Below are 12,519 nucleotides of genomic sequence, written 5' to 3'. Positions count from 1 at the left end.
ACCTAAGAGCAAAATATAAGTTTCTGATTCTATGTTCAATGATTTTTTTTTCTATTACACCATGCTGTTAAGTAATTTGTATATTTAAATCTACATTTAGAGCTATGATACTTTATAGGTATGTGTTTATGGATCACTTAACTGTGTATAATCTGTTCAAATTCAAGGAACCATTTAGTGCTGTTAAAAGCCATTATGAATGTCCAAACACTTTGATATGCAGTTTTGGCAATTTAAAGGTCAAGATATTTTGGACTTGTTGGAATTGAAAGGACCTAGTAAAGATTATTCAAATATTTTGCTACAGTAAAAATGAATTATTCTAATATATGCATTTTTTCTTTCTAACTAGATTAGCAGTGTTAATTTTCAGTAATTAATCTTATTTAAGACCACTAGTTGCTCGATTTTTGCTCTCAGCAACGTATATTTAGTTATTTCAGTAGATCAGTAATTTCCTAATGACTGTTAATTTAGAAAGTAATGTTTTAGAAATGGTCTAACAGAGGAGTTTATCAACACTTGGAAGAGGCACCACATAAACATCCAGAAAGATATTCCATCTCCTCTTAAAATTAGGGAACTATATGTAGTTGAAAATTTCTCAGATGTAAAGGTAAAACAGAAGTCTTTTGTTATCATGACAAAATGTAAAATCTAGCAAATCCCTAACTGATATTGATACCTAAAAGGAATTCTATCACTCTTCTTCCTAAGCAAATAAGGCCTTTTTTTACCTGACTCAATTACAAGTCAGTACTTGGGTCCTGACTCTTCCTATGAATATGAGGATTTCAGAAGAATATATCTGTATGTTTAAGTCCAGATTCCCAGGCCATACCTCCATTTACTCTGATTTTATAGCTCTGCACCAGAGGCTCTAAAGTCATATGTATTTCTTATAAGTAACCCAGATGATTCTGATGTACATGATGTATGGACAGACTTAGAAAACATTGGTCAGTAGCTTCTTTGAATGTAGTTTCATATTTCACTCCTTAGTGTGTTTCTTATAGATTCTCAATGTTGCAGTTTACATGGCCCTGGATTTAAAAAGCCAATTATACAATAATTCATGGAATCATAATATATGCTCTGCCCCAGAGCTGTCCCAGAAAGGCAAAGGTAGCACAACTTTATTTGCACTGAAAGATTAGTTTTCTTATCCATGGTATGGCCAGAATACTAAAGGCTATTCATTAAATGTATGATCAAAATCCATCTCATTCATCCCAATTTTCCAAAATCTCTCCCATTCATTTCCAGAGTTTAAGTTACTTAATATATATCAGTAAAATTTGGTGAGAGAAGAAGGCATCTCTGATAGTGACATTAAAGAGTACTAGCAGAAAATACTTTTAAAGTCGGTAGATCAAAGATGATGAACTTGGAAATGGTTGAAGTAAGTGATGAACTGAATTTTGCAAGAAGCAAAAAAGAAAAATAATAATGGGAAGTATTGATACCATCTTTAAAAGGATGCCCCTTTATATAGATATAGAGAGAGACTTAGATCATCAATTAAAATTATTAATGTTTCCATTTAGCATTGGCTCTCAAACTTTTTAAATTATAAACCCTGTAATAAGCTCTATTAATCAGTAACTTAATTTGCTTCTTTATGACTTAGCAAACAAAATCCAACTCTATCTTCTTTTTAACTGGAATAATTTTTAACTCAGTGAGAAAGGGGTCAGAGCAAAGTAGGCTCCCTGGAGAACATGAAGTTTACAAGGTTTGGGTGTTCTGATTTTTAGGACCTTACATGACCTCAAATGGGCCACTTTTAATTTTTTTTTAATGTTTATTTTTGAGAGAGACAGAGGACGAGCCAGGGAGGGGCAGAGAGAGAGGGAGACACAGAATTCGAAGCAGGCTCCAGGCTCCGAACTGCCAGCACAGAGCCTGACACGGGGCTCAAACTCATGAACTGTGAGATCATGACCTGAGCTGAAGTTGGACACTTAACTGACTGAGCCACCCAGGTGCCCCTTGGATGGACCACTTTAAACCATGTCAGCCTTAGTTTTCTCATCTCTAGAATGCAGAAATTACAATAGTTGTCTGTAGCCTTTTCAGTAGTACAATGTAATTAAAGAACAAAGGAAAGGGGTACAGTGGTGGTCTATGAGCTCTTGGCAAAAGCTGAGAAGTGAGACAAAATATTTGCATTTACTTATGCCTTTCTGTTTCTGTTTCACCTTCCTCTGGACCAAAATCAATGCTTGTTCCAGCACTTCTAGCACTCTGACCAGACATTTAAATCTCTTTTCCTGCTTTTACTGTGCCTCAGTAACACATCCAACACCATTTCCTTGATTTCCTTTTTTTCCCTAAGTTTTATTTATTTATTTATTTATTTATTTATTTATTTATTTATTTATTTATTTAGGGAAAGAGAGCAAGTAGGGGAGGGCTAGAGAGAGAATCCCAAGCAGGCTCTGCACTGTCAGTGCAGAGCCCAACACGGGGCTCAAACTCATCCTTAGATCATGACTTGAGCCGAGGTTGGAGTCCTTAGCCCACTGAGCCACACAGGTGCCCCCAAGTCTTTATTACTTACTCCTCCTCTTCTCTCAGGGTAGAAATTCCTAGCTATTATTTCTCACTTATCTGCAAGACTCTATGGCCTGACTTGGAAGAAGCCATGTTTTTCATTCGTTTGATGCCATTTGTCCCCACATACACTGAATTCTATTCTCTCCCATTTCAACAGGGGCCTCACTACCCCATCTAGGTCTATCTCTCATAAAATTGTATTATTTTCCTTTTTTTAATTTATTTTCCCCAGTGTCTTCCTTCTTGCCAAATATTCTCCCTCTCTTTGAGTAATCTTATTTACTCCATAATTTCAGCTATCACATATATCCTGGAATTCTTCTAGCTACATCAGCAGTCCAGAATATTGCTTTAAATTCCAGACTGATCTACATAATTACTTTCTGGATAGTTCCATTTGATTTTTCCCTCTCTCTCTTCTTTCTCACCAGTTAGGCAATGAGTTCTATCAACTTATTAATAATTTCATAAGTAGTTTCATAAATCTATCAATTTTCCTTAGTACCTATTTCATAAGTTTAACTTCTCTTAAACTTCCTGCGACTGCCAAATCATTTAAACATAAATGTAGTTAAGTAAGTAGACTCAAGTTTGAAATCTTCTAATGATCCTCATCTAATATGGTTTAAATGTTAATTCCTTGATATGACGCACAAGATCCTAAAAGATTTAACCCATATCTCTGTAGACTTTTGTTTCCCAAAGTATGTTCAGAGGAAGATTTATTCTGTGGAAAGTTTTACAAGATGGGATATTGGGAGTAGAAGGGGAATAGAGGTCTTTGTAAGTTGCAAATATATTTGAGAAACTCATGTTCCATTGTCAGCCCTCAGCATAGCGGTTTTCAAACTAGTCTCTGAACTAGGAGCACCAGCATTACTAGAAACTTCATTATGTATGCAGATCCTCAGGCCTCACCCTACACTTGGTGAATCAGCAACTCTGGGAAAGGGACCAACAGTCTGTGTATTAGCAAGCCTTCCTAACAATGCTGATAAAACACTAAAGTTTGAGTACCACCATCTTAGAGAATCACAATGCACATTAGCATGTTACTCCAGGATATCTAGAAATAATCTGTTTAACTTTGTTTTAAGCAGGTATTTTCTCAATTTGTTTGAGCATGGACTGTGTTTATGTGTGTGTATAACTAATACTAACTTCCAATAGAATGAATGTTAGAGAAACACCCTTTGTCAGAAGCTTGTAGCCTCAGATTACTAATAATTGCCTAATTATGTATCTGTTGTGTAGTTTTGCATTTAAATATCCCCTTACTTTACTAAATTTCTTCCCCCAACTTTTGTTTAGCCAACTCCTTAGAGGAAATATTTCAAAATTTTATGCTTATTAAACAAATACATGGAATGCCACAGCCATATTTTATAACAAGTTTAGAAGTGTTGTCCAAGTTCCACATTAATATGAAGATGGCATCTGTTATTTCAACACTTTCTTTTTTACATGTAATGGTTATCTCTATGTTGATCTCTTCATGAAATATTTTCATATTTTCTCATTTGATACTATAAAAGTATAGTGTATATCTTATCAGCTTGTCTATTAAAGCTTTTCTGTATTGAAATATTCTTTATAAAAGTGACCATTGGAGGGGCACATGGGTAGCTCAGTCTGTTAAGTGTCTGACTTCTGCTTAGGTCACGATCTCATGGTTCATAGGTTCGAGCTCTGTGCTGGGCTCTTCATTGAAGATATGGAGCCTGATTGGGATTCTCTCTCTCTCTTTCTGTCAAATAAGCAGACTTAAAAAAGTGACCATTGGAAACGGTGACCTCACATGCTGGCTACTTTCCATTTTCACAAATTCTCTCCCATTATACTCTCACAGTCTTTCAAGTCTCTTTCCTCAATAATCTATTAAGAAAATAGTATTTAGTCACTGTAATTCTAATTATCATAATTAAAATTGATCTGTTCAGTTATATTTTTATAAGCTGATTATATTCTCATTTGTTCATTGTCGTTAATGAGTTTATCATTATATATTATCTTACATAGTATAAATATTATAAAATATATTTTATTATGATAAATATTAATTTGTAAGGGTTTCAGTAAATATTAGCGTACTTATTACCAGATTCCTGAATTTCCACTACATTACCTTAATTTTTCTGATCATAAGCTCAAATGTAATAGATTTCTAAGATACTAATAATATGCTTCTTAGAAAAAAATAATTCTTAAGAAATCTGGTAAATATTACAGTATACATGATTCTGCCCCATCCTTTCAAACATACAGTCTTTTAAAGTGCATTATTAAATTAGGGAAAGCTTGGTTTCTTATAATGTCGTGTGATTTGTAAAAACTTAATGATTCAACATCCAGTTTGGTTTATTCTGGTTCAACATAAAGAATTTGATGAAAAATGGTACCGTCTATAATCTTCTGATGTCATAATAAAAAGTGATGAGAGTATAATATGTGACAGCTAAGGAACTTTGGAATTAATGCCTATTCAACTGTTATTTTTTCCTTCTTTCCATATTATTCTTTGCAGAATGACAAATGTTGGACATGTCATCTATACTCATTTCATTTAATCACATTACTTGAAAAAAATGAGACATATAGTTGGGCTAAATATGAATCATGATGATTAATTACAGTATTAATCAAGTTCAAATACATTTGACAAACAAATGCTGTGGCCATCAGAACTAATTTCGCTTAAAACCTTTATAAATATCTACCAGGTTCTCCCAACTTCTAAATACATCATAGAGGAAGAAATCTATTGAGCTTAATGTGATAAGTAAATAATCACATTATTGTGACAGTAATAAAATCTTGTTCACAAAATAAAGATGAATTTAAACAGAAAATGTAACTTGAAAGTACAAAGATGGATATTTTTAAGCCTGTATTTCTGCCTAATTTTCTTCTTGAAGATCTTCTGATGTACCTTGATGTACCTCCGGGATTGAAAGAGGAAGGCTGCCAAGAAGTTTCAAGTGGTTATTAGGGACCAGATATACAAGGTTCTTAAGAACCTTTGGAGAGTACTTATAGTTTATTTTGGAAATTTGAAGTAATTTGTGCCAGCCACTAATTTTGGACTAATTGAGCACTCCAACATTTAATATCTATTGCATTTTGGGCATAAAGGTAAATCAGCAGCACTTGGAAGTACCTTAGGAAAATATATGTCCCTAAAGGTACATTATAGTCTGTGTACAGAGGTCTCTAATAGTAAGTGGATTCAACATAGGGCTGTATTTTAACTTCAGGGAGAACAATAACGTGGTGATGACTCGTTCAGATCTGGTTGCAAGTCTTGGGCAGCATTAGAAAGTATGCATACAACCATTTGGCAGAGGGTGGCTGATCTTTGGATGAGATGTTGGAAATGGCAGTAGTTTGGGCCAAATAAAATATGATATACCTTTTATACCAGAGAACCCATGAATTTCCTGAGCCACAAATTGAAGTTTTCAGATATCCTGGACCTATAAGCTTACAAATCATTTGATAAAAATAATTAGGGAAGCCATATGCTTCCTATGGTCCCTATGGTCTGTGTCTTTGTCTTTTTTGCCTAATTATTTAAAGTAAATGTAGAAGAAGTGCTCGAAGAATACCCACCAAACAAAAGAATTTTATGTGTTGAGTATGAAGTTGATATGTGAAACATTCAAGATTGTTATTGTACTTTGTTCATCTCAATGTAAATTTAGATCATCCTGGACAACACTCTCTAGAGCTTGAGAATTCATGAAGCACGATAAATCAAGGATTCAAATATGATTTAAACACACACACACACACACACATGAAAGATAGACTTACATACTTTTCATTTAACTAGATGCATTTGTGGGTGGAATAAGAGTGTTCCAGACCATTCGTGGAACATTTATATACTGTAGAATTTAACGGTACTGGCTTGAGTTCTGCCCACTTACCACCAATGTAACTGTGAACAAAATATTTAGGCAGGATAAATTTCACACATATGCACATGCACACACCCCCACACACCTTTGTACACACGGAAAACAACCTCCCTCCTTGGAAGAAGCCACATTAAAGGGATAATTTCTATAATAATAATTCCTAAGAATATGAGTTACAATTGAGAAAGAGCAACTTCCAGTCTAGAGCCAAAGAACTTAGAAATACAAGCCTACGCTCGCCATTGTGATTTTATCCAATGGGATGTCATTCAATGAAGAAAGGAAACCTGACTTTAATACCTTTGGTTCACATGACCTAAGAATTTTTCTGTAACCACTTTTCTCTGATTTGTCCATTTGACACTGATAAACTAAAGTCATACCATTTAACCTTTTTTTTTTTTTTTTTTTTTTTTTTTTTTTAATGTTGCGTGACCTTGTGAGCAGAGTAAGAAACAGGACATTCCTCGGGAAGATCAGGGACCATCTACCAAGAATTTGGATTTTTGGCCCCAGCTTATTACACTGATGGTCACTATTATTGATGAGGATAAAACTGCCTACACACCTGTCCTGAATCAGTAAGTATGCTGTCTTGGAAATGAATGGATTTTATTCCACTAAAGTTAAGAAAACATAAAATATTTGAAGCATGGTTTATACTCTCATTGGAAAAGTTTGTTTTCCAAAATTAAATGTTCTAAAATTAAGCTATATAAAGCAGGATTTTTTATTTTTATTAGTAAATATCAATTCAGAGATATTTTAAATTTTTACTTCAAGACCGTTAGAATGAGATTCTTTGGATAGAGAGACAAATATTTCCCAGAATTTATTTTTATTTGATGTAGAAAAGTTTCTTCTTTCCTTTGATTCCTTTCATGACTATCTCATTATCTCAAAAAAGAAAAAAAACCCACAAAACTATCTCACTGCACTTCCCCCAAAACTAAAAAGAATGTCAAAATTATTAATTATATTTCATTGTGACTTGTAATAATAAAAATTTTTCAAAAAAAGCTTGCTTTCAAAATAGATACCATGGATTTAATGCAATATTTAATGCTGTTTTTTAAAGTTTATTTATTTATTTTGAGAGACTGAGAACGCTCACCCTAGTGGAGGAGGAGCAGAGAGAGTGAGAGAGAGAACCCTAAGTAGGCTCTGTGCTTGGCAGCGCAGAACCCCATGTGGTCCTCAGTCTCAGAAACCATGAGATCATGACCTGAGCTGAGATCCAGAGTCAGAATCTTAACCGACTGATCCAGGTGCCCCAATGCCATATTTAGTAGAGTAAGTCCATTTTCTCAAATAACAATGCAAGCCTATGCCTCTATACATAGAATTTGTAAATTATGACCAGATAGACAAGGCAGATGAATTAAAACTCATGACTATTCTAGAATAGCAGATTCTAGAGGAGTCTAAAATTATCAACTCTTCAAAATGCTACTTGCTAGGAGACCTTGGGCAAATTATCTAATTTCCCTGAGTCTCAGTTTGCTCATATGTGAAATAAGGATGTATTACTAGATAATATCCAAGATGCTGTCCAACTTTAATGTTGCACATTTAGTATTTATTTTATGCCCACATATTGAGGGCTATACAGAAAAAGCAAAGTAACGGCTAAGTCTACCAACAAGGCACTTGCAATATGACTAATGGAGAGTGTATCCTGACGTTTTGGTAATACCTGAAATGCTATGGGCAGCAGGAGTAGCAGAAATAGACAAATCATGAAGTAGAACATGAAGTAGAGTCAGACTTACTATAGAGAACTGGACTTATTGTTTCTCTATAATGGTCAAGACAGGGTCAAAAAGCTTACGTCGAATCCAATTGAAATTTCAATTACAGAAGAAATAAATTTATCCTAATTTTCATCTTTTCCTTGCTTCTTAACCACTGATTTTCATCTCTCCGACATTCCTCCTAATTGTGGAGAAATTGGTCCTCTTTAAAATGCAACCATTATAGCATCATTAGGTTTGTATTTATACTTTCTTCCCCCTTTCCCTATTATACTTATTCTACCTGAAGACCAGAGTGTTTGCTGCTCAATATCTATAGAGACTCTGTTTTATTTTCTTCTGATAGCTCAAGACTAGATCTTGTCTTTTAATATAAGACATACCCTCTGCTCATCCTGGGGGCTTTATGGAACAGATATGTTTTCTCCTTTATTCTTTGGACTTTTTTTTTAAATATGAAATTTATTGTCAAATTGGTTTCCATACAACACCCAGTGCTCATCCCAACAGGAGTCCTCCTCAATGCCCATCACCCACCCCCCCATCAACCCTCAGTTTATTCTCCATTTTTTTTCCAGTATATGAAATTTATTGTCAAATTTGTTTCCATACAACACCCAGTGCTCATCCCAAAAGGTGCCCTCCTCAATACCCATCCCCCACTCTCCCCTCCCTCCCACCCCCCATCAACCCTTAGTTTGTTCTCAGTTTTTAACAGTCTCTTATGCTTTGGCTCTCTCCCACTCTAACCTCTTTTTTTTTTCCTTCCCCTCCCCCATGGGTTTCTGTTAAGTTTCTCAGGATCCACATAAGAGTGAAACCATATGGTATCTGTCTTTCTCTGTATGGCTTATTTCACTTAGCATCACACTCTCCAGTTCCATCCATTTTTAAAAGTCTCTTATGGTTTGGCTCTCTCCATTTCTAACTTTTTTTTTCCTTCCCCTCCTCCATGGTCTTCTGTTAAGTTTCTCAGAATCCACATAAGAGTGAAAACATATGGTATCTGTCTTTCTCTGTGTGACTTATTTCACTTAGCATAACACTGTCCAGTTCCATCCACGTTGCTACAAAAGGCCATATTTCATTCTTTCTCATTGCCACATAGTATTCCATTGTGTATATAAACCACAATTTCTTTATCCATTCATCAGTTGATGGACATTTAGGCTCTTTCCATAATTTGGCTGTTGTTGAAAGTGCCGCTATAAACATTGGGGTACAAGTGCCCCTGTGCATCAGCACTCCTGTATCCCTTGGGTAAATTCCTAGCAGTGCTACTGCTGGGCCATAGGGTAGATCTATTTTTAATTTTTTGAGGAACCTCCACACTTTTTCAGAGCAGCTGCACCAGTTTGCATTCCCATCTGTGAGTAGATTTCCTAAAGATAGGGAGATCAATACTTGTTTTGTGCCCTTTAGTTGGGATATGCCATTTGGTAAATGAGTATTGAATAAAGAGAAACATCTGAGAAATGCTAATCAAATGTTATATGAAAGATTCTATTTTTTATCAAAGAAATTCTTTACATTCACCAAATATCAGATATCCAGAAATGACTAGTAAAAGATGCATCATAAAATCATGGAATTAATTAAAGTTTTCCAGAATTATTTTTAATCATGTACTAAGAAACATATTACAAATTTTTATTTGACTTTTTGAAACTGTATTAGAAGAAATGGAGGAAATACATTTAGTTATGGCACAAATAAATTTTAAATTATGAACTAAACAGTCTACTCAGTATAAAAAGGAGTAATGATACAAGAAAAGGAATGTCTTTCTTTTCCTTTATGTTTTTGATGTAGGGGTTTGGAATCAGTTTTTTTTTTTTTCTCCTATGAGACCCTAATCCTAAAAAAACCTGAATGCCTTCCTATATTTGTAATCGATGTTTTATGATTGTAATTGTTCAGATTTTGAGGACGTTTTAAAGATTTTTTGTTTACTAAGGATCATTCCATTTTGCTTCTTGTTTAACGTTTTAAGTGAACTTCTAATGAGTGAGATGTGGTCTTGGTGACCAATGCGTTTGTATAATTTGGTGAGATTTTCATTCACACCTGTTTCTTGATGACAGGGTGTCATCACATTTAGGCTTCACTAATTATCTCCTTTGTTGGTTAAGGCTAGCAGTGTTTCAGAGTGATGAGTCCAGACCACCTGGGTCAGGATCATGTGGTCTGCTAGTCAGGTATGCAGATTCTGAGCCTTATTTCAAATCTATGGATTCAAAATCTGAAGTTGGCACACAAGTCTGTAATATAAATAATATACCTTCATGTGCTCTATAGACGCTAAAGTTTGAAGGCACAGTCAAATCTGAGACAGATGTTTCAGGCTAAAACAAGTTTCAGTTTTATTTTGAAGGCAAAGGTAAGTGAATACATGATATAAAAATATAGGGATATTTTTTGTCATTCAGTGTAATCTAAGGTTACTGATACAAAGTTATAGAATGAAGCATTGTTATGACTGACAAAATCATTGTAAACTTTGGCTCATTCAAATTTTATGACAATTTATAATAATTATAGGATGAAACTTGAGAATAGGGTTTTATTTTGTATACTAATATAATTCCAGGCATATATATTGGTTGAATGAATGAAGAAATTAAAGCAAGCCTGTATATGTAGTTGGCATATGTTCTCTCTGTTCCTACTTTATTATTAATTGATGCACTGAAGTATTTGAGCAATATTTATTCACATTTTTTAATTTATTTTTTTATTTTTGTAATGTTTTTATTTTTGAGAGAGAGAACATGAGCAGAAGAGGGACAGAGAGAGAGGGAGATACAGAATCTGTAGCAGGCTACAGGCTCTGAACTGTCAGCCCTGAGCCTGATATGGGGCTCGAACCCATGAACAACAACCACCCAGGCACCCTGAGCCACCCAGGCACCTCATATTTATTCACATTTTAAATTTTTATAGGGGTGCCTGGGTGGCTCAGTTAAGCGTCCCGACTTCGTCTCAGGTCATGATCTCGCGGTCTGTGAGTTCCAGCCCCACATCGGGCTCTGTGCTGATAGATCAGAGCCTGGAGCCTGTTTCAGATTCTGTGCCTCTCTCTGTCTCTGCTCCTCCCCTGTTTATGCTCTGTTTCTCTCAGTCTCAAAAAGAAATAAACATTTTTTTTAAATTTATGAAGTGGCTTTCTGAATGCTTATAGAAATTTCACTATTTTATTGAAATAGGAAACCATGAAGCAAAATATTTTCAGATCTTCTGGTGTGGTTCTCTTGCTCCCTTATTAACATATTTTTGAAGTATAACTGAATACAGTAAAACTGCATATGTTTGAAGTATACAGTTTGATAAGTTTTGACATATATGTCTAGCCGAAACACCCTCACCACAATCAAGATAATGAAGGTATCTATCACCCTAATAAGTTTCCATGTGACGTTTGTGACAAAGTAGCAATACTTTGTCTCCTTTTATTTATGAGTAATTTTCCACTATATTGATGTACCTCAAAATGCTCACCCATCCATTCATTTTTTAAGATTAGGGTTAGGGTTGCAATTTGAGATTTTTTTCCAGAATAGGTTGCTATGAATATTTGTTTACAAGTCTCTACAGAGACATCATCTTACCTTTATTTTAGGTCATGTGGTAGGTATATGTTTAGTATTTCTTAAAGTTGCCAAACTACTTTCCCAAGTGGTTGTACATTGCCAAAACTTAATATGGTTAGAATTTATATTTTAGCCATTCAGATAGGTGTATAGTAGTGTCTCATCATGGTTTTAATTTACATTTTCCTAAATACTGTGCTGACCATCATTTAATGTGCTTAATTGCAATCTATGTATTTTTGATGAAGATCAAAGATTTTTGAAGATGTTCAAAATATTTTTGCCCTTTCCAAATTGGGATGTTTATCTTTATATTATTGAGTTATAGTGGGTCTTTACACAGAGTAAATAAGGGTCTACTGTCAGGTATAAATGTTGCAATACTTTTTCCTAGTTTGTGACTTTCTTTCCATTTTCTTACTAATATCTTTTGAAGAAATTTTGAAAAATTTTGATGGGATAGTCCAATTTATAGATTTATCATTTGAGTTTTTTGCATCCTATTTAAAACATCTTACAACACCCACAGGTCAAGCTGTAATACCACAGTTTTCTTCTAGATGTCTTACATTCAGGTCTATAATTCATTTCAAGTTATTTTTTGTATACAGTATGATACAGAGTTCAAGATTCTTTGGGATGTTCTTTTGTATGCTTATCTTTCCAACTCCAAATGTTGGAGAATTTATCCTTTCT

General features: G+C 34.5%; 1 protein-coding gene across 3 annotated transcripts in view; it reads left to right on the top strand.

The window, feature by feature from the left end:
- The window catches only part of UNC13C (unc-13 homolog C), a 612,857-nt gene that overhangs the window by 389,282 nt on the left and 211,056 nt on the right, over positions 1–12,519 (top strand). For all 3 annotated transcript variants that reach the window (XM_060618476.3, XM_060618475.3, XM_060618477.3), the window contains exon 21: positions 6,927–7,060. In XM_060618476.3, the coding sequence (XP_060474459.1) occupies positions 6,927–7,060 (134 nt within the window). The remainder of the gene's footprint in view (positions 1–6,926; positions 7,061–12,519) is intronic.

This window comes from Panthera onca, chromosome B3 (assembly GCF_046562875.1).
Source record: "Panthera onca isolate mPanOnc1 chromosome B3, mPanOnc1 haplotype 2, whole genome shotgun sequence".
Classification (NCBI taxonomy): Eukaryota; Metazoa; Chordata; class Mammalia; order Carnivora; family Felidae; genus Panthera; species Panthera onca.
Note: the sequence above shows the minus strand (reverse complement) of the source record. Positions and strands in the feature narration are given on the sequence as shown.